This window comes from Anguilla anguilla, chromosome 3 (assembly GCF_013347855.1).
Source record: "Anguilla anguilla isolate fAngAng1 chromosome 3, fAngAng1.pri, whole genome shotgun sequence".
NCBI lineage: Eukaryota > Metazoa > Chordata > Actinopteri > Anguilliformes > Anguillidae > Anguilla > Anguilla anguilla.
In genome coordinates, this window is record NC_049203.1 from 27,243,763 (window position 1) to 27,267,179 (window position 23,417).

The window sequence follows — 23,417 nt, forward strand, 5'->3', positions numbered from 1 at the left end:
TTGAAAACTTGCTGAATACCTTCTTAAAAAACTAAATTTCTACCAATCGTGAGGTTAAAATATTGACATTTGTAGAATCGTGACATTATGGAATTTTACTTGGAATGCAGTACCATGGAGAAATTTCCCATCTGTGCATCTACAAACCCAAACTTCCACAGCCCAGCGGGGTCCGGACAGAAGAGCAGAAGAGGGTGCCTGATCCCCTAATTCCCTGGTGTAATGCCCACTGTGCACTCCCACCGTGCACTCTCACCGTGCAATCCCACTGCGCACTCCCACTGCACACTCCCACTGCACACTCCCACTGCGCACTCTCACTGCATACTGTGTACTCCCATTGCGCACTCCCACTGCGCACTCTCACTGCACACTGTGTACTCCCACTGCACACTCCCACTGCGCACTCTCACTGCATACTGCGTACTCCCACTGCGCACTGCCACTGCACACTCCCACTGCGCACTCCCACAGCGCAGTCTCACTGCACACTCCTACTGCACACTCCCACAGCGCACTGCCACCGCGCAGTCTCACTGCACACTCCCACTGTGCACTCCCACCGCGCTCTCCCACCGCGCACTCTCACAGTGCGCCACACCTGAGCCGTTCCACGCCTGCCTGATCCCTGCAGGGGCCTGACGTGCGAGCCATTGTTCTCCGCCGATAATGACTTACCCTCTCCCGCCTACTGGCGATTTCCGCTTTTATTTGGTCAGGGTCATATTTTGCATTTGAAGTGGAGCCAGAGAATGCTACGAGCAGGAAGGAGAAGGGAGAGAGACAGAGAGAGAGGAAAAAAGGGTCAGTCAGCTCGCACTGAAACCAAACTCCTCTTTTCCACCACGAACGCCCCCACCCCGCCAAAAAACAAAAAAAAAAAAGGCAAAAACGTATGTAAGAAATGTAAAAATGCCAGGCCCCGGCATCCGAGCAGAGAGGAATTCAATGGAAGCCTCTCAGGGACACGGTGTGCTTAATAACCGAGTAATGCCTGTGCGCTCGCACGGCTCAGCCTATTGGCATGAACCTTACATAAACAGGGAACCGAATATTGTGGGCGGCTAACAGGCGCAGGGGTGGCTACGGGAGGCGCGGGGGTGGGGGGTGATGGGGGGGGGGGCTCACTGCTGCTGACGGAGTGACCGTCCTCCTCGCCGAGCTCGTGGAAGAGCAGGAACTCTTTCTGTGCCAGCTCCAGACGCTGCTGCTTTATCAGGTACATCTCCTTCTTGGCGTTGAGCGCCTCCTCCGCCACCACCAGGTACTCCTTCAGCATGCGCTCCTGCTCCTGGCGCCATCGCGTCCGCGGGTTCTCAATCTGGGTGGTCTCTGCAAAGGGGTGGGGGGGGAGGGGGGGGGGGGGAATCCCCTCCATTTATTATCGACACAAAGACCTCTGAAACACTTAGGGACGATGTGATGGGCAGATTACAGGCCTGTGGGACCATTACATCTGTGGCTAAAGTGGGCGACACTGGAACGCCAAACAGGCCTCGGTAACAACAGCAACAAGCTCTCCCAGTCTCCGTCTCCTTCATGCGAGCAGACTTTTGCTGAGGCAAAATTATTTTGCCAATTACTTTCAAAAAATGGAAAGTGAAGATATAGAAAAACCAAGAGAGTAACATGAAAATATAATTAACTGGAACAACTCTTCCAGTCTCAGTTTCCACATCACAAATAACTTTAGTTGAGGCAAAATCATCATTGGTAATTAGTCTCAATAATTAGTTAAAAATACAAAAATGGGCGTAGCACAGGAAAAACTACACCACGGAGAACAATTTACGTTCACCTCTTTGTTGTTAGGTAACTAGGTTTCAGATTCACGCAGTTCTCTGAGAATTGAGAAGAAGAGAATCTCGCTCCTCGTGCCCAGCTGTAATATCCACAGCCGGGGCTGCTCAGAGTAGGGGGCTGGATCAGGACGGTCAGCCTTAAGCCTGGGAGAGAGGCAGACCCGCACTAGCGGAGGGTTTGGAGATAAACCCAAACAGTGACCCACGTGCCCTCGGACTGCATTCGAATCACAGCCAAGCTGACAGCGGTTCGAACGGCAGCTATCAGCTTGTTTACAGAGAACTGGAGACCGGAATTTTCTAAGATGGTGCTGTAGTGATTTTTTTCTTATTGGCACACAAATATACACTACATTTCCAAAATGTGTGGACACCTGAACATCACACCCATATGTACTTGTTGTACATCTCATTCCAAAACCATGGGCATTCATATGGAGTTGGACCTCCTTTACTGCTGTAACAGCCTCCATTCTTCTGGGAAGGCTTTTCAGTAGATTTTGGAACATGGCTGCGGGGATTCACTTCCATTCAGCCACAAGAGCGTTAGTGAGGTCGGGCACTGATGTTGGGTATAAGGCATAGCTTGCAGTCAGCGTTCCAGTTCATCCTAAAGAGGTTTGATGGGGATGAGGTCAGGGCTCTGCGCAGGACAGTCAAGTTCTTCCACACCAAATTCAGCTAAACATTTCTATAAGGACCTCACTTAGTGCACAGGGTCATTGTCATGCTGAAATGGGAAAGGGCCCCAAACTGTGGCCAAAAAAGCTGGAAGTGTACAATTCTCTAGAATGTCATTGTGTGCTGGAGCACTAAGATTTCCCTTCACTGGAATGAAGAGGCCGAGTCCAAACCATGAAAAACAGCCTCAGACCATTGATCCCCCACCAAATTTTACAGTTGGCACTATTTGGGCCAGTACGGTCAGCACTACGCATTCCACCAAACCCAGATTCGTCCATCACACTGCCAGACAGTGAAGCGTGATTCACCACTCCAGAGAAAGCATTTCCACTGCTCCAGAGTCCAGAGGCAGTGTGCTTTAGGCCACACCAGCCGACGCCTGGCATCACGCATGGTGATTTTAGGCTGCTCGGCCATGGAAACCCATTTCATGAAGCTCTTGACAAACAGTTCTTGTGCTGACCCTGTTTCCAGAGGTACAGTGCCTTCGGAAAGTATTCAGACCTCTTCACTTTTTCCACATTTTGTTACGTTTCAGCCTTACTGTAAAATTGATTAAATTCATTTTTACTCTCACACACAATACCCCATAATGACAAAGCGAAAACAGGTTTTTAGAAATTTTTGCTAATTTATAAAGAAATAAGGCTTAAGGCTTGATTCTATGCACCTGTTAGCAATGTGTGTTGCTGACATAGCTGAGACCATTTATTAGAAGGGGTGTCCACATACTCTCGGAAACGTAGTGCACTTCAATAAACATCCTGCATCTCATTTGGCATGGTATCACTTCTTAAATCAAATGAAAATTTTAATGCTTCCCCAAACACAAATCAAAAGGAAAAGAATAATAAAATTCTACTGTTCTGAATTTCATCATCACAGGCCAGTATTTTTGAAATGACAGACAGAAAAGCCAGAGGTTCCATAGCCCCAGCAAGACAGAAGGAAATCCGCGAAGACTTACTGTTGATGTGGTCGATGTAGTAAACTCCCACCTGCTGGTCATAAACCACTTCCCATCCTAAAGGCAGCTCATCACCAACACAGTCGGCAAATGTCAGGGGTTTGGTGATCCTGAACAAAACAAAGTGGGAGAGCTCAAATCCAGGTGAGCAAGTAAACGCATAATTTAACATCACACTGCCTTTTCAGGAGGCCACTTCAAAGCTAAACCACAGAAGATTACACAGAAAGAGATGCAAAGAATGCTTTCACTTTCATTCCAACATTAAAAATTAGAATCTGATTATTTCATTTTGGCAAAGCAGGGTGCGACAAAAACAACAGCTTCTTAAATAATCACAATGAACTGAAGTCCCATTACAATAACTTTCTGTGCATCTTTTAACCCCTTAAGTAAAAAACCAAAAAAAAAACAAACAAAAAACTACAACAAGCTGCAGTATGCAGTACAAAATGCTGTGCAGAGAGGGGGAAAAAAAAGTTCACAAGCACATTCCTTATGGTTTAAAAAAAAATAGCAAATTGAATAAAAGGCCTTGTGCCTCTTCCTGGTATACAGGACACTAATCTCCACAGAGGAAAAGAGGCAGACACACTGAGCATGCTCCCTGGGTTAAGGTCATGGGAAGTGAGTGGTTGGAGACCGAAGCTGCATTCCAGATAGCCCCCTCTCCACCCTCCCAGCTTCACAGACACTGGATCAGCGCTCAGCGCAGTAGGAACATGCGTCTTCTTCCCCGACGCTGATCTGAGATCAGCGTTTTGGCAGTGAGGGCGGGAGCCGGGTGGTGCGGAATCAACATGTCAAAACGTGGAGCAAACTGTAATTGGGTGGGAAAAGTATGATTTTTGGGCAGTTACAGAGGCTTTAATTAAATTCCCAATGACAATAATGCGTGCAAATGACTACCACTCCCCACTGGTGTCCATCTTGTATGAGAAATACCAACAGAAAATGTCGGCACGTTGAGCAGAACATGCTGAAACTGCAGTTTTACAAAGTCTTTGTGAGTTTTTTTTATAAACAGAAATGTTTGGGGGGGTGGGGGTGGGGGGTTTGGATGACAGACGGTTTTTGGAACGTTATGGACCCATCCAAAGTAACACCGCTCCCAAGGACAGAAACGAGTGAAAATCACTCATCTGGAGACTTTCACTGGACAGGACCCAGAGTCACTGACTCTGCTGGAGGGAGGAAACAGGTAGTGGAAGCAAGGGGGGAGGAGGTGACACTCATTTTCTCCATTCCTGTCAAGAGTGACCAATGAAAGGAAACTCAACGCGCCCCAAATCCTGCCTGGTCAGGCAAGGGGTGTCCTTCAGTCTCACTAAGAAGAATTTCCATTGGCTCTTGCTACTACTGCAAAAAAGCCAAACCTACATTCCAGCCCAAAAAAAGGATTTCGAATCACAAAAGCACCAGAAAGGGGAAAAAAAAAAGATTTAAAACAAAAATGTAATGATTTTAATAAATTTAGCTATTAATACAAACATATATTCTTTAATAAAATGCAATTAAAAAAATAAAAAAGCACAGATCTCCATGAATGTTTTCGGTCTTGATATTAGAAATAGGCCTACATATGAAAATGTGGTCTAATTTAGGAGAGCATGCTAGCGTTGCATTTTTATGAAGGCTTCAACCAAAAAAAAAGGAATGTAATCATCAGGTTGTGAGAGACTGATACATTTTTCAAGCATACTTGGTGTAGTGTTCCACATACACCAAGCATGCTTAAAAACGTATCAGACTCTCACAGCCTGACGATCACATTCGGCAAGGCTGTGGCCGAACAGACGTCTTGCACCCTGCGTACCGCTTCCGAAAATTCTCTCTGAGGGCCAAGGCCCTCTCCACAAACCGTGACAGCCTCCCCCCCTGTGCATCGCTCACCGTGGATATAAAAGGCGAGAAGAATGAATGCAGCAGACTGCAGTATGCGCAGAATTCAGAATGCGCGGCCAGTGCAGCCGCATTCCGGAATACCCCACATTTCGCCCACAACAAAGGCTCCAAGCCGCCGTCTTCACCTTGGCCAATCAAGAGGGGCCAGGGGGAGCATTCCCAGACTGACAGAGATGTCAGAAGCGTGTCAGGACTCAGGACACGTACTCCTCCCTCCCAAGGGGGCGACCTGACCACAGCCCCATCGGTAGAGATGCAGACAGGGGGATTGCAATATGGCGGCCATAAACGGGCTTCGTCTTTAAGCTCACTTCCTGGGTTGTTGAGAGACTCTGCTCTCTAGCGCCACTGCGGTTGGCTCCAGGATACTGTAGGTCTTTTAGCCAACCGTTTCAATGTAAGTCAATGGTACCAACACGGTCAAAATAACAAAAAAAAATTAAAAAGTCAAGAGCATGTAGTTTTCCCCCCATAAGAACATGTATCTGCAATAGGTGTTTCATCTTTTTCTAGGGTCTCCCCATGTGTCAATAAGTTAAGTTATTGTGTCACTTGGACAATATTTTAATAATTTGTGCAGGAATCAGACACAGTTTGCCTCAATGTCGAGGCACTGTGTGTCACTACTGCACACCCTTAGTGGCTGGCCCGGACCGGCCTGGACTTCAAGACCATTTAAGGGTTCCCCCTTGTCCCGACTGTGCAGTCTCCGACTCCAAATTGTACAAGACGACTGGATGAAAACTGTACTTCTGCGGTCTAAAAACACTTTTCACAAGGCCATGAAAAGTCAATTGGTGACATCATAGTCAGTTTGTCCATTATTGTTTCTACAGACTATGACTGCAATACATCTAGGAGCCAGCAGAGCCAAAAAAAAAAACAGAAGCAATATCCACCCCCCCCCCCCAAAAAAAAACCAAAAAAAAAAAACCAAAACAAATAAAGACTGCAGAAAAAGATTTCCAACCATAAAAACATGATTCTTTTACAATTCTGCAGAAAGAATCAATAACATTACTGTAGGACATTATTCCTGTTCTAGCATATCATCATATGCTGTACCTTTCTAACACATTTGAACACAAGAATTGATACCCAATTACTCAAAGTATACCCAATACACTCCAAGATTACCCAATATACTCCATATTAGCCACAAGACAGGCCAACCACTAATAACCATCTCCAAGTTGCCTGAGATGAGAATAATTAGAAAATGTCAACTCTATAAACAAATAGCCTACATCAATCTCACCTTCAGAAACCATAATACACCCTGCACCACACACCTTAACTTCTGAAAATAACAAAAATAAAAATGTATTTCTGTAATACACTGCGCAAAACATTTGCCACACTGTTTCGCAGAACACCACAGCCTGAAACCCCCTTTACAGCAAGCCTAGCCTAACAATGGCAAGGAAGAACTGAAGGAACAAAAATATAGGAAGAAACCAGGAAGGAACCAACTTGACTCAATAGGGGGAGCCCATCCTCCTCTGGTCGACTCGGGGTGCGTTGGCATAGTAATTGACACTTATCACACCACACCAGCAGGCAATGCTTCCCCTCTGCAGAACTGGTGGCATTAAGGTCTACATGCCACACAAGCTTTTGCAGTAGTGAGTAGCAGCCTGGGCCATCACCTCATGATGCAGCTATGGTTATTACCACCCGTTTCACCAAGGATCCCAACCAACACAAAAAAAGACCTTCTCAAAATGTTGCTGCCATACAGTGGCAATGTCATTACATCGACAAAACATTCCTGTAACATTGTGAGAACATTTGACATTAGCTGGGCTGTCACTTTCCCAGATGTTTTAGCACACTGAGCATCACTCAATTGCAGTGACACCAGCATAAAGAAGAGAGAGCACACATTGCACTTCCATTTGTCATGGTGGATCTAATGCTGGGGTGCACAATGACACCCAGATCCATTCCATGCAGTTAATTACAGCATTTAACCAACACGTTTTTGTGCTCCAACATCTTTCATAATGTCATGAACTACGGCTGCACATGGCACATGTGTCCTTAGTGATAAAGTCCCACCGTGGTCTGACATAGGAGTGGACCTGCACTGCTGCATACAGCAGTTCAGAAAATGAAGCTAATAAATGGAACCAAAAAACAGAAGAAAATACCAGCCCTCCAGAGTTGTCTGCCCCTGGGGACAGAGCACGGAACTGACAGTACATTCATTTCAATGAATAACTTCAGGTTAATCAATGCAATGACGATCAATGATCAATATCGATGCAATTTCATTTGGTCGTGCAGTAAACTGCCCATGCTGTGTGCACTTGGGTCAGGTTCAGGCTAGAATCCAAACCAACCCTGGAACCAAAAATTTCAGGCCTGATCAAAACCTTAAGAACCACCCACAGCCTTCCCACAAACCAGTGAATCCAATGCTTCCATCCACGACGCCCTTTGACCTTACAGCTCAAATACGGTGGTCATATTTTTATCTATGGCTCTCATGGTTTCTTTCTCTGGTTCCACAGGAAGCAGCTTGGCTGAGTGTCATTTTTTATCTATTCATCTTTTTTCCACTGGCTTCATGGGCATTCATTCTCATAAAAATGTAAAATGTCAATTTGCCAAGTCAGTAAGTCACAGCTGGTAAGTACACGGAAGACAAAATTATTGCAGCTTACATCGACCCAAGACACCACTGGACATACAGCTTCATGACAAAGTATGAATTAAAGAACTTGTACAGAGCTTTAAAGATCCTTTTTTTAAATGGCAAAGATGCTCAAATTTAGACATTCAGATCAGAAGTAAAACATCCTTTACGGGACAGATACACCATGTCAGACCTCTAGATCATGCTTTCATAAATCTTCCTCTTCATTTAAAAAGTACTGCATGTTTATCTTGATACTTAATAAACAGTTAAAATGTAAAACAGAGAGACTGCAAAGGGTCTCTAACCATGCAAGGTTTATATATATATTTTTTAAATCAAACTCTAATGTTAAATCTACACACTGTATAACTTTTCATCAGTAGCACAGCAAACTGCAATGGGACCAGTGGGGTTGCAGAATTTTTTGTAAACTGTGTAACGCTAACAAGCCTTGTAAATGGCCTTCTACTGGACTATACCTGCAAGGCCCTTTGAGCTTAGACAAGCCAGTGGCGCTCAACAAAACAATTACAAGCATTTTATGACAATGCACTGCAGCACAGAAAAGGCAACATGCATTTCTCAGAGAGTAGTATTTTTGCCAAAGGTAAGGAGGCTTTGTGAAGATAAGAAAAAAAACCCAAAAGGGTCTTATTTCCCTCCTATCAAACCCCCAGGCAGAGTACAGGAAAAAAAAAAAAACCTTACACCAACAGACTTGAATGGAGGAAGGGCTCTGAATGTTTGTTTTGTTGCTGGGTCTTGTGACAGCAGCTACAGGCTTGCCAAGCAGCATCACAGGAGGCTCCGCAGCCACAAGGCGCCCGTACAGTAGAGCGAGAACGACTCCGTGTTTCGGCGCTCGCGCTGGGGAACGCGCGCGGGGCGCCGCCCACGCCTGCGCAGTAATAACAGGGTCCTCCCGACCTCTACGCATCGAGACAAGCCTACAGCCACATTGTTCAGTCACACATTATAATGCCTGCATGCTGTACAGCACGCATCAAATCAAGGCTATCACACTATCACCCGTCAACAACTAGCACACTGGGAGTCAAATGCAGCTCAGAGAAAAATAAGCTATGCATACATACACACATGCTATAAACACACATTCTCACACACACACACACACACACACTTATACAGTGTGTATACACGCATATACATACATTCATACACACACATACGTATACACACACTACACACTACATCCCAAAAGTATTAGGCCACTTTTTAAAAATTTTTTTAAACTTTAGACAGTGAAGAATTCTGTTAATACATGCACCTCTATTGAATAACAAACCAAAGTACAAACTTTTTTTTTTTCAATTTCTACCTACTATAACACAAAAAATAACTTTCACTTAAAAGTTATCTTAGACACGACTTTCTCGAAATAGCCTTCTTTCGCTTTCATTACAATTAAATAAATGACTGGAAGTCTATCTAATCGTTTTGCAAAGTGGGAGATGGAGGGGTGGGAGGGAGGTGGAGGGGTAATTAAATTGAGTGATATCTTATCTACCTTCAGTTTTTTTTTTTTTTTAAACACCAGGTAGCCTAATACCTTTAGCCTGTAGTGCAACTAAAATAGGCACTAACATTGCAAGAAATATTGCAAAGGAGGAGGAGTTAGGATTAGATGCACAGGGCCAACTAAACATTGAGGCAAAAAGGTTATTGCCAATGAGAAATCACAAAGAAGCTGAAGATTTCCAGGTGGAGCATTCAGTACACACTCAGAAGGATCCAGTTAGTGAGAAGTAATGTTAACAGGAGAAGACCAGGAAGATCAAGAGGCAGAAGACAAATATCTTGTGTTGTCTAGCAAGAGACACTATCATAAAACTACATCACAACTACAGGAAGAACTCAATGCAACTAGAGAGAAACCAGTTCCCATGACTACACTGAAATGGCAACTATGATCTGCAGGTCTAAAAGAATGTGTATCCGCAAAAAACCCTTGCTATGTGCTGTTAACAAGAAGAAAAGACTCCAGTAGTCCAAGCACCATCAACACTATACCAAAAAGATTGAGAAAAGGCAGATGAACATCCTTTTAGGGACTAAAAGGAACTGCCCAAGGTCCAAAGCACCCACCTCATCTGTGAAACATGGGAGATGGGGGCGTTATGTTTTGGCTGCGTATGGCTGCCACTATTGGCTCATTCCTCTTCATCGATGATGTAACTGTTGCTAGAAGCAGCAGAATGAATTCTGAAGTGGACAGAAGCACCTTACAGTACATGCTCAAGTTCAAGCACATGCCTCCAAACTCATTGGAAGGCTCTCCATCCTACAGAAAGACAATGATCCCAAACAAACCGCTAAAGCAACTAAAGAACTCAGTACCTGGTGATGTCTATGAGTCACAGACTTAAAGCAGTCATTGCATGCAAAGGATATGCGACAAAGCGCTACACATGTCACTTTGATTTACATAAGATTAATATGTACAAAAGTTATGGTGCCCTGAAATAACGGGGCTTTGCATAAAAAGTGCTGGGATTTCTACATTATGAAACCAAAATGAATAAAAATATACTTAAAGAATGCGCACTTAAACAACGTGTGAATTGTTTTATTACAAATCTAAAATTGTGGAGTCCAGAGCTAAATCAAAAGGCCAAAACTTTTATGGAGCTCCTTATTACACACACTGTATAGAGATAGAGAATAAGAGAGAGAAAATAATGTATATGTATGTATGCATGCAGAGCTTGTTTTGAAGATATAAAAGCTACATATGTATCAGATGCACTGTATTGTACATGTGTAAACAAAGCAGGCATAATTAATAAATGAAGAAGCATAAATTGATTTATAAATGGTAGCTTACGTGGAAAAAATCTAGTATGTGCACACTGGTTTGAATCTGGTCCCAAGGAAGTAGTAGTTGATGAACCTTGACATACATTCACACAGAGTCACAGAGTCTAAGGACAGCACATACATTCCCAAAGGCTCTCCCAGAAATCCAGGCCAAAAGGATGTCAGCTCACAAATCAAAAGAATTTAAACCTATGGCTGAAAAACCTGCGCCAGGCCTATATACCAGGGTACTTCAACTATTCTTTTGTGAGAGTCGGATTCCTTTTTAAAAATGGCACATACGGGCAAGGCTGTCTCCATGTACCATTTATAAAACAATGTATAAATAAGATGTATTGTACATTGTGTTTAACCAAAGTAGATGCTTTCTCAAAATACACATCTTAAAATACTTATTATTCAGTCACTGGAGAGAGGTATTCGAACACTGCAGTTGCAGACCTGGCTATTTTGGATCTCTAAGAAGAAAATATTATTCAGATGCAACAAAGAGCTAAATCTAGGTCAGGCCACGTTTGGCATCTTGGCCACCAGGCAAATAACCCTGTATTGCTATGAACGAACAGGGACAAAAATGTTCTCAAATTCTGAAATTACAAAACTGCAAATCAGAATAGTTTCCCAATAGCTGCTGAAGTCCAGTCTTATTTATTTACTTTTTTTTTTTTTACACCAGTCCTAAGCTCATTGAACTGCAAAGACAGATGAAACTGCGAAGACTGAGAAACAGAGGGAGATGAAGAAATGGCAATGCGTAGTTTTAAGCCCTGAGGGACTACAGCAGTTAAACTGAAAGTCCCAGTGTGTCACTGCTGGGGTCATTTCCCTGACCTTAGAATCAACACAAATTGCCCTGTCACAGGTTTGGGACTATGAAAAAGTGTCCTTTTTGCCCCCCTAGGTCACCAAGAAGAAATGACATAACGCAATCTACTTGACCTCAGGACCCGAAGGCCAACAGTGCCAGTGAACAAGCTTGCGGTTAAGCAACACTCCAACTGACGGTTGAAACGAGCCCCTGGGTCCACACTGCTCCCGCTACGTTTCCAAAGGAAGCTCCTCGGGGCTGAGAGAGCTGATCTTCTCAAGCCCCGTCTTCCTGCTCCACAGGAAATGAGCGCTGCCAGGATCAGAACTCTGTCAGACCTCAGCGTTCACAATTCCTCCGTCTCAAACCCAGCCAGCGCTCGGGAGGGAATCGGCTCCAGGATCTATTTTAAGACTTGGGAATTTCTCAGAGATTCTCCCAACAGCTTCTTTAAGTTCAAACGTAAGCAGAATTTCTGTTTGGCATGCTATTCCGGTTCACATGCTCACAATGGCAGGCTCTGATTCGACTCCCGTCTACTGTACGAAAGCTGGTGCCAACATTTGATTTTACGGTGTGAAAACAGCACCCCTACTGAAAATGACTCCACTTATAGTTACAAAAATAATATTTATTTCAAGCATGCGCATGAGTTCAAATTAAAGGGATATTTCACATTCTGAAGTTCTTTTAAATATTACTTCAGTTTTAGCGTATGTGTGTTCAGACAGTTTTTGTGAGCGAGTAAGAATAATTTTAGATATGTGCAGAAGTCTAGGGACAATCACAGTTAGTTTTTCAAAACTTCATGAAACATCAAAGCACAGAGATGTTATTGCCCCTACAGGCTGTACATGTGTAGATTACCGGATTACTATTATTTAAAAAAATTAAGTTTAATCTTAGTTGGCACTCTTTAGAACAACTATTTAAAATGCCTTCATTGTTATGCCATGTCCACAAACGAAGTAATTTTAAAAGGTTGTTGCACATATGCATTTCAGCTTACGAGCCTTCGTCAAGGTTGAGTTTAACCTTATTTCAATTAGAACCATTTCCTATGATCCATACAGCCTGAGTCCGCTGCACTCAATGAACAAAAGCAGCAAGAAACTGACAGGAACACAAAAAAAAAACTGCATAAGCAAATTCAACTTGCAGAGCAAAAAAACCTACATGGTCTTCACATCACTTCACACACACACTACCTTTAGACAGCACAAATCCACAGAAATTCTGGCTAGCTGTCATCAAACACAGAAGGCCAGCAATGTCGCAAACCTTAATCCATAAATGGGCTTGAATACATAAGGTTCAGCTACGTAACTGCAAATCCTACGTTTCCATTTCAAAGTCAGACACAACTGACATTCTAAATTTGAGTTGCTAAGTAGCTCAGAGATTAGGCACTGAAAAGGCAGTGCAGTAGGCCACCCCTTGACCTGGCAAGCTGGGCCAGTTCCATCTAAACCATGCTTCCTTGGGAGCTTGTGCCACTTTTGAAAGGAGAAGGAATGATCGGAAATGTACAAAAACTGATCTATGTTTAAAATAGTGAAAAGATGCTACAAATTTAAATACGCTCATTTAGGCTATATGGGTCCCAAATATGCTGCTTCGTGCAATGTTGCTAGTTGGAGTGTGTATTTCTAATTTTTTGAACACATTTTTTAATTAATTAATTTTTTTTTTTTTAGTTTAAACTACAAACCCATGACTCACAGCCGGCTGCTGGCTTACACTCTCTATGCGGTCGTTTAGGGCCAATATTCTAGATTACAGTTCATGTCAAGGTCTCTAAAGCCAGTTATTAGATTTACCACAGACTACACTCCAAAGGATGAACGTGATTAGGAGCATACCGCAACGCATCTAAGGCAACAAGACGGGAAATCAGGCCTTCATTCCTCAAAAACGAGCCCGGGAAAGACGCCGGGACCAAATGGGAATTCCACCATGAAATTCATTTTCTGCGGTAAGTTTATCTGTCCATCGATCATACGCTCCTTAAGACACACGCCCGTGTGATGCGTTTGCTTCACTGCGGCAGCCCCATCCACCCTCAGCAGCAGCGACACCTACGGCAGCAACAGCAACAGATGCCCGTTCTGGATGAAGAACAGGGCAGGTAAGATATTTACAGATAATCCAAAAAAGTAGCTTTATTTAGGCTAATACTTCCAACAGTGGAGCGGTCAAGAAAATGCACAGGACATCAAATTAGGGGGTGGTGTTCCTTTTAAATCACTTCGCCTGGTTGAGGAATGAGACGCTTCAAAAGTACACTCAATTTCCATGTTGTCAAAGAAAAAATGTTATGAAGAAGCCGTCTGTTCCCTCAAGGCAGATGTACAAAGTGACTGCACCAGGAGCTCTCAGCTCAGAGCCCAGCCGTTGCTGTGGAAACTCAGCTAATCTTATGTGGCCAATCAGGGAGCAGGGATGAAGCTACGCAGCTGCTGTCCTACGGAAGGTAAAGCAAGCGCTGGTCAAATACAATTTTAACCACACAGCTAGAGGTAATTGTTAATTTCCACAATCTTTGGTCATGTTATTGGGTCTGCATGTGCCAAAAGGTTTTGCAAATGCTAAAGGTCATAGTAAATCCTGGCTCTAAGGCCAAATTTTTGTTGCTTGGTTTGGATGTCCACGTGGCAGGAGGAAACAACATGGGAGTGCTCAACTGTCCGTTGGTGCCATTTTGGTTCCTAGTTCACACATGTGGAGTTGCAGACTTTCTGCAGTATGCAGTCACCTAAATAGCATTTGATATTGCCAGGGACTTAATTAGTTGCATAAACTCTGCCATTGTACTGCGTTGTCTCTTGTGCATCCTTTCAAACTTTCAGTTGTAAAAAAAGTGAAAAAAGTAATGTGTCTCTCTGGCTTGTTACTTATTCTCAAGCTATCACGGCCAGCCAGCTAACACTGCCAAACACAACAGAATTTAGTTAGCTGATAATGGCAGCTTCCCAACGTTACCAAACATTGACCAGTCACTTGGTGAGCGTTAGATTAGCCACCAAAGCTACCCTGTCTCTCCATCACTAGCCCAGCTGAAACCGCACCACTGTAGCCAGACACAGATTGCCAATGCAAAGTAATGACTGAGCATAGTTGTTTTACTGTATAATATTTTCAAGGTCAAAATCGAGTATAGCACGACTTTAACTGTAATTATTCTTCAACAAATATGGCTATTTGCTTGCCTTTCAACCCTAATTTGGCCCAATTCTGTCAATTAGCAGCTCAACGAGAGGTCTAGCTGTTGAATGAGGTGTGCTTTGGAGTCAGAGTGAAAACCTACAGGACGGTACATCTCCAGGAACAGGGTTGGAAAGCCCAGTTTTACATGAGATGAGTACTTGCTACTTCCTGCTTTTGGGGGAAACCCCCCCCAAGTGTCCCATGCAGTGAAAATGTCTGATCCTTATCCAGCACAGCGATGCAGAATTATGCGTAGGGCGGGGAAACATACGCACGCTTAGGTGCCACATTTCAATGCAGCGCCGTGCTGTGCGAAAGACATTTGCCCATTCTAAAATAATCCATTTACGCTTTTAGTTTCTCTGTGGATATTTGTGTCTGGAATGGGCCCTCATTGTCTGGCGGGTGCGTCCCCAGGCTGGGTGGGCGCAGGGAAGGCATGCGAAGCGCAGGCCGGGCCGGCGGGTCAGGCCTTACCGTCCTCGCCGCTCCTCCGACACCGTCCGCCGTTCGCAAAAACAAAAGGGCCGGGGACGCATTCCAGCCGCCAATTAAGACGCAGTTTCTGCATTCCTCTTCGGGAATGTTCCCCTAAAAATAATATTCGTAGTTAAACTAAATTACAGTACCCGCGAGACAGCGTTTTTAGGGCTTTGGATTCTGAGCTTTATTTTCATGCCTGACCCCCACAGCGCCAACCGGCAGGCCTCAGGCCTGAATACCGAAACATTTTTAAAAAATCTAATAAATACAAAAGCCAATTTTCTGCTTCTACTTCCCTTTGTTATTAATCAGCTGTGTACGCCAGCTTGTCCTCAGTAAATAAATAAAAACTAAATCCAAATACAATCAGTTTACAGTGTCCATTAAGTGACAAGATGCGGTTAACTACCTGCTATGAAAGTCCAGTTTGGGCATTTTGCTAATTTTGTCCAGCATGAGCTTTGCCTGGATAAACTTTGCTATGCCCTAAATTCCAGGCATCCCTGCATGCTACCTAGAACTTATGACCAAGTCTTCACAAATAACTACACCACTTGCAGAACTTTCCAAGTCTATACAGAGAACAGAAAGTTAAAAAAGCAAAAATTCTAAATTCCTCAAAACTAGCTTTTTAAAATAGCACATGACCAAATGCACAAAAGTACATTGTATGGGTTAGAGACCCGGGATTCTGGGGTATTTGGTTTCACTGGAAATGAACAGATGCTTCTGAAGCAAAAAGGCAAGCTCTGACTGGAGCGCGCACAGCAGACGAGACATTAAAAACAACAACAAATGTGAGAGACACCAAGATAGACATGGTCATAAAAGGGCATGGAAGGGTAACGTAAATGGTGATATGGACCAATTTTAACTCAAATATGCACCGCAAATAACCCATCTTCAAGGCCGTGCCGTCCCTCTGTTCTGAGTGGGAGGGAAATAAACCCACTTCCCCGGGGCGTGGTTAAAAGGAAGAAAGAAGTGGCACAAGTGTTGTTCTAAAAATTCCAATCTGGGTTAAAAAAGAAAGAAAAGAGCATCAAGAGGAATTCCACTTATGTGAAGGGCTGGAGCGGAGACACAGCTGTGCATTTCAGCAGGAGCCCTGACATACCCATTATGTCCAGCATCTTATGAAAATAGGTCTACTATAAGTAGCCTGGTACCCTTAAGTGTGCTATCTCTGCCTCCCTACACATTTAGATCTCTGCTAGATGCTTGGGAACAGTCCCTCGTTGAGAAAGACCCCGATGGATCCATCTAGAGCTCGGGTGAGTGAGAGGAGAGCAGGGCTTTTATGGAATCCACAGGAGGTGATGCCAACCATTCCGATGTGATGCTACTTAATGAATGTTACTTTAATAAAATAAAGATGCAAGAAAGATATTCTCTGTAAAACTGCCATCTTGAAGAACCGGTCTTTATTGCCAACCTACATAAGAAAAAAAAACAAAAAAAACAATACAAAACCTGAACTCAGAAAAATGTGTTTCATAATCCAGATCCAGGGCATGGGGGCAGTTCATGTTCAGCTTGGGGCTTTTAAATCTGAAAAAGCCTTCACGTCATTAGGGCACCAATTTAAACCGTAGTAGTAGTAAAACCTTCAGATGCCAGGGTTGCGGTGGGGTGTGTGATGCGGTCCGCAGGGCGGTCGTACCAATCCCCCACGCAGCGGGGGTCTGAGCCCAGCCATGACACCCTCTCAGCGAGGGGCCCTTCGCTACCTCTCAGCTTTCTACCCACGAAACAAAAACATGAAGACGGCAGACCTGTCCCCGTCCATTTGTTTTCAAAAATAAATAAAAAGATGCCGAAGGTTACAATGCTGTTCGTGGAAGACAGCCAGGAAATGAATAATCGTTTCGATTAGAACCCTGGGTTTTCAGCATTTGGCATTTAGTCAGAATTCCTGCCATTGTTTGCATAGCTAATGAGCAGTGAGCAGAACTACAGAACAGGAATGACCTCTGTTCCAGCAGACTCTGAAAGGGGGGGTGGGGGGGGGGGGGGGGGGGACTGCCTGCCCAGTGTCCAGAGAGAGGTTTCACAGAAACCACCACAGGGCTCAATCTCCTCCAGTCTGACCACAGCTAAGGTATGTAAACAATGTAGCTATGTAAAGGGTATGTATACAAAACTCAACAAGCTGCCCTGAAAATCTGCTAAATGGATAAATTTACTATAAAGTATGGTTATTTACCACATTTTTACACAATAATAATAGTAATAATAATAATAATTAATAGTTAATAGTTATTATAATAATAGTTATTATTATAATTCTTATTGCTATTATTATTGTAGGCTAATTATTAATAATAATCTCCTATTATCTCCTAAATTATTATTATTATTATTATTATTATTATTAATCTTCTCTTTCATTACATATTCCTGGTGAAAAAAAGTGAAATGCAAAATGGCCAGGTGACCAGCTTCCAACATTCCCACAGAGAGCAGGTTTCACCAGACATTCTGAGCTCTGATTGGTTGAGAAGCCAATACTTCTGTCAGACCCATATCCATCAGTACCTGATCACTGCCGTTTTCAGAACACCTCGTCATTTTAACATGAATCACATCAACAAATACAGCTACAGCCACATACTCTACATACAATGTGAGTAAGTGAGTATACATTAACCCCTTAAAACCCAGGGCTTTCTAAATAGTGTTCATTTATCTCCAAAATTATATACTATACAGACACGGATCAAAGCTTGAAATAAAGGGCACATTTGCACCAAAATGACCAAATCCCCCAATTCTACAGGTGTCTCACTCAGTAAACATACGGGACATATTTATTCTGAAAAACAGCAAAGGAATCGCTTCGTGTTTTTATTTTTATTTTATTTTTTATTCTGTAGCGATTAATTCTGATACTAGACGAAACCAGATTTATTTTTCCAATCGTGATGTCTACAACACCAGGAAAAAACTTTGGAGTCAACTGAACAAAGCAGTAAAATTTAACATGCGTTTTAACAAAGTAGGGCGGTGGGACCAAGTGTCCCCCAAATCCTCTCCAAATGGAACCAAACCTCTTCAGATTGGAACACTGCAAAGATCTTTTCCCCCCAGCCTCTTTTTTCCACTTCCAAAAGCTAATTCTATCAAGGGTGGTACCCAATGGAGCCACAGAAACCACAGTCTTGGACTGGCTAAGCCCTATTTCAGCCAAAAGGTGTCCTTTTGGAGAGCTTCTGTGAACAAAACCTATTCATAATGGTTGCTCATCACACCCACTAACAGTCAAACCACTTGGCTTTCCCTTGCTGTGCCCTCTGACCAATTTGTGCTCAACTGCCAGGGGAAAGGGAGGGTGGGGGAACCAGCCTGTAAGCAGCCCTGTAATCTGCACATGCAAACAGTGGCTGTGTGAAATGAGGCAGAGCCTCAGGCACTACCAAAAGACAGTGAAGGGAATTTTTTACACACAGGTGCCAATTCTTGAAGCACAATATTTACTAAATGTACTACTACTACAACAACAAGCCAACCCATTCTCAGCACCCCATAGTTATCAAAGATTAAAAAATAGGGAAGTGTGCAGCTCATGTCTTTCACCAACTGCAACTTGTTTTTTTTGCCATTGCACACAAACACACACACACATGCAACAGTAACTCAGTTGTTTGGGCTGTGCTTAGTCTGATCTCAAACCTTAAACCTGTCCAGTATGGTAAAAACCTGCCAGGAGTTTCCTCCCACTGACAATGCTTCCGTACCACAACAGGATGACAGCCTCAAGATGACAGCCTCAAATCACAAACTATTTACAATAGTATCCTTTATCAAGCATATAGCCAACTTTGTGAGGCTAAAACCTGGAAGATGACAAATACTAATACAAATGAAATTACACAACATAGTAAGACAATGAACAGTAAACAGCTAATATAAACAGTTTAGACTCAGAAGTACTTAAGAGAATCAAAGCTGTCTTCATATGCTGCTGCTCAGACTCAAAGTTCTCCAGTCTACAGTGACGATCACCATCACTGTTGTTACTGTCACTCTCTAATTCCTTCAATACTCACTTCAGTGTTCCTCTTAGGCTTGCTTGCCATGATTTCGCTTTTGCAAGCATACGCTGATGGACAATAAACAATGGATGGTGTGTGCCCAAAGCTGTACCTTGTGCGCCCTGCAAGTTGCTGATTACGAATATTAGAATATTGCAGCGATTATTTACACTAGAAAGATGCCATACACAAATTTCAGAAGCTGTGGAAATGAGACTGTAGGGTTACTGTAACGTATATGGGGTTCCCAAGCATAGGTAAAACTTGCGATGGGCAGATCATAAAAAGGTTCAATTTTTTCAGGTAGCAGCTTTCTTTCAGGCAGTTTATTTGGCACTGGAATGTCTAATTGATTATTTTTTCACCGTTTGTAAGGTAAAACTGCACTTTTCACATTTCATCTACTTGCGTGTATAGAAATCTTTCATGTTTTCACATGCTCCTGAAAACTGCTTTCAGCTCAATGGAAATGATGCATTGACTTTTCCTAGTCCATGTACAGAGTGGATTGACTGCCTATGGCTCAGAGGGGGGATTTTGGTGACATCATTTCCATTTCCACTGTAGCATTAGCAGTTGTTCGACTTGTTGCGGACAGTTATTGGATTATAAAATACCATAATCATCAACCTGGGGTGTCAATTTCAGCCCTCATTTGGGGACGAGGACTGCCTTGTTATTAAATTTTAAAAACATTTTTATCTCTAGTGGTTCTTACCGATTCTTTCCATCAAAGTGCGAAGAGCATAAGCTTTACAGCAGTATACGGGTCATAGCGCTGCACTCTGAATCAACGGCTGATAAAATAATCGAAGAAAATGTTATTTTTAGACACTAGCATCTAATTTCATGCTTGGGCTTTAAGGTTTCAACCAACATGCCTCAGTTCTAGCAAGCCACTCACACTGAAGCCACTTTCTCATTGGTTCAGGGCAACGCAGCATGGTGGTTGCACGTTTAATAGTCAGGTAGGGCACTGCCATTGCACCCTAGATAAAGATGCATAACCTGCCTTTCTTCACTAAAAATATCCAGGTGTATAAATGGACAGAATGTAAAAGCTGAAAGCTTAGTGTTTGCTAAATGCATAAATGTAGTACAAATGTAGTTATCTGGCTGAGAATATCAATGCAGATGAGAGTGCACCAGCATCTTGCTTCCACAGATTATCCACACACAAGGGACTGCACAGACTCTTCATCTTACACATAATGCACATGTAAAAATCCAGGGACCCAGAAAACACCCAAATAAGACAGAACAGAGAGGGGTCAACTTGTGACTAGAAACAGCGTGGATGTCCACTTCAGCTTAAATCCATGAGAAACAGCTAGGCTAAAGTATGAATTAAGCCACTAGATAAAGATACATACTTACTAAATGTATAAAAAGAAAAAGAAAACTTTGATGTAAAGCCCATCATTTATAAACACAAGAGTTGGAGATCAGCAATAGACGTTCACTCCTGATTGGCAGCCCACTGAAGACACACACCAATAACGCAACGAATCGCATCTTCTTATTTTAGGCTTAACGGCACGAGTTAACATTGACAGCCATACGTAAAATATATTGTTTTCAGGGTCTTCCACCAGTGTCTAATTTGTCCTGTATTTTGACTGAACTCAGCATATTTCATTCATGCTACAGCCTTAAATACATCACCATTTAAATGTTTTCTGCTGTCCAGGTACTGCACAATGTTTATTTTAATAGAGAAATTAAGCTTCCTGCCTCCTCCTCGGTCCAGCAGTAAGGGCTTTGTTCTTGCTATGACCTTTTTTATTTTTTACAGTAAACTAGCAGACTGACTTCAACTCACCTTTTGAATCTGTACGTGTGCATTTTCAGATTATTAGAGGAACATGCAACCTATCTTACTGAAATTTTGCTTATTCAAAATAAGGGCTTAACCAGGTTTTGCTTTTCAAAATATAGTGTTACACTGCCCTAATGTTACCGGAAAACTATGTGATATACATTTTAAAATTGGTAAAGCTGTGAAACAAAACTTTTTGTAAATTTAAAACAGTCATTAGCATTTGCACCCACAACCTTACTGCTACAAAAAGTTGCAGACACAACACAAAAAGAATGCATTCGATGGCCGTACTGGATCACGGCCTTGTACCCAGGGCAATGAACGGCTATTTTTACACACTTCTACTGACAATGACTCAAAAATGCATGCCGAGTTTGAGTGAAATCGGTCTACACTGTGAAGTTACGCCAGGAAGAAAAACAGGAAGAAAGAAAAAAATAGAAAAAAGACTATCAGCCATTCTGGCTTGAAAGCCAAATAATGTGAGTGTTAAAATGCAAGAGAAACAAAGATGGCCGACGATATGAGCCGACTGTGAGCCAGGGAAACAGAAGACAGAGAAAGAGCCACGTGAACTGATGGCAGATGAAACAATGACATGTTCACAACTCATCCCTTTTCAAAAAAAAAAAAAAAAAGAAAAAAGAAAAAGACGGGCATTATAAAAACAGGCCTGGACACAGAATAGCAGCAGGGTTGAGCGCATGTGAATAACCTTTTGGTGTTGGAAACATGGCTCTTTCTTTCCAGAATAATTGAATTTGGTGTGCTTTGTGACCACATATAAAAGCCTTCCCGGGCAGAGAGGCAGGCCGCGGCCTCAGCTATTGCATAAGAGAGCTAATGAAGCCGGGCGGCGGGTCCCGGGGCAGGGGGGCCACACGTGGGAACGGCCTCTGTGCGGAGGCTTTGTCTGGGGCCACTCGCCCACAGGCCCAGCCCCAGGGTGTTAGCGCAGGCATGCCTCGCATTGCGCTCATTCCACATGCGCGCACACGCACACGCACGCGCACACCCGCACACACACCCGCACACACACGGAGACACACATACGCATGCGCACACCCGCACACACACCCGCACGCATGCATACAGAGACACAGACGCACGCATACGCACGCGCACACCCGCACGCATGCACACAGAGACACGCATACGCACGCACACACCCGCACGCACACAGAGACACACATACGCACGCGCGCACGCGCACACACAGAGACACACAGATGCGCGCACACATACGCACGCGCACACCTGCATGCACGCACACGGAGACACACAGACGCACACAAAAGCTTACATACGCACAAACATGTATACGTGCAGAGACTCACCTATGCACGTACTCTTGCATTAACACCAACACACAAACGGAGACCTGAATGTGCACACAAACATGAATGCATACACATGAACCAATGCACACACACTCGCTGAGAAAGCACAAAACTTCCTTCACAATTTCATTTTTCTTGCCACTGCATTTAATTACATTTTGCTTTCAACAGCATCAAAATTCAGAAACTAGACATTTACCGACTAAGGCAACATTATTCATGTACATGAGGAAAATCTCCAGAGAGCAACATGGAGCACGGTTTCATTTATGAAGCACACTTCCACAGGTATGACACAGAGGTCATATTTAAAAAAATAAAATAAGTGAACTTGCTCTGGGAGATGAGCCTTTGGGCCCAGGGCTTTGGAGGAAATGGCACCATTTCACATTTCTCCAGTGGTTTCCCAGGTGTGACTTCACATGTGGCTCACACTTTTCACTACAAGTCGGCACCCAAACAGCAACCTCATTATACTCAAAAAAAAGTCCCCTCAGAGCAATCGAACACAAACATGCTGGCACAGAGCAACAGCCGCCTGTGCCACACAGACGAGATGGGCATACACTGGCAAGAAGAGAGAGGAAAAGAAATAAAACCATACGCAGGAACACATGACCGCATGAGCACAAACGCACTGTTCACCCGACCAATAACCACAACCATCCAGTGAGATGATATCGGAGATCCTACAGAATTCCTTCCCAAATTCTGTGGGGCTAGCATTGTGAATTATGTGAATATTTCTTTAGCAGCATTTTACCCAGGGCCGTTCAGGTAAACTGCTGATCCAGGCTCAGGCGTGGACCAGCTCAGTCACATGATATTTGAACCTACGACCCCTGAAGTCACAAGGACGCTGCACCCATGGCTTACCATGAGG

General features: G+C 43.4%; 1 protein-coding gene across 3 annotated transcripts in view; it reads right to left on the bottom strand.

Annotated features, from left to right (window-relative positions):
* The window catches only part of wwc3 (WWC family member 3), a 56,405-nt gene that overhangs the window by 25,454 nt on the left and 7,534 nt on the right, over positions 1-23,417 (bottom strand). For all 3 annotated transcript variants that reach the window (XM_035411281.1, XM_035411282.1, XM_035411280.1), the window contains exons 2-4: positions 3,454-3,563; positions 1,129-1,332; positions 679-755 (exon numbers count right to left, since the gene is read on the bottom strand). In XM_035411281.1, the coding sequence (XP_035267172.1) occupies positions 679-755; positions 1,129-1,332; positions 3,454-3,563 (391 nt within the window). The remainder of the gene's footprint in view (positions 1-678; positions 756-1,128; positions 1,333-3,453; positions 3,564-23,417) is intronic.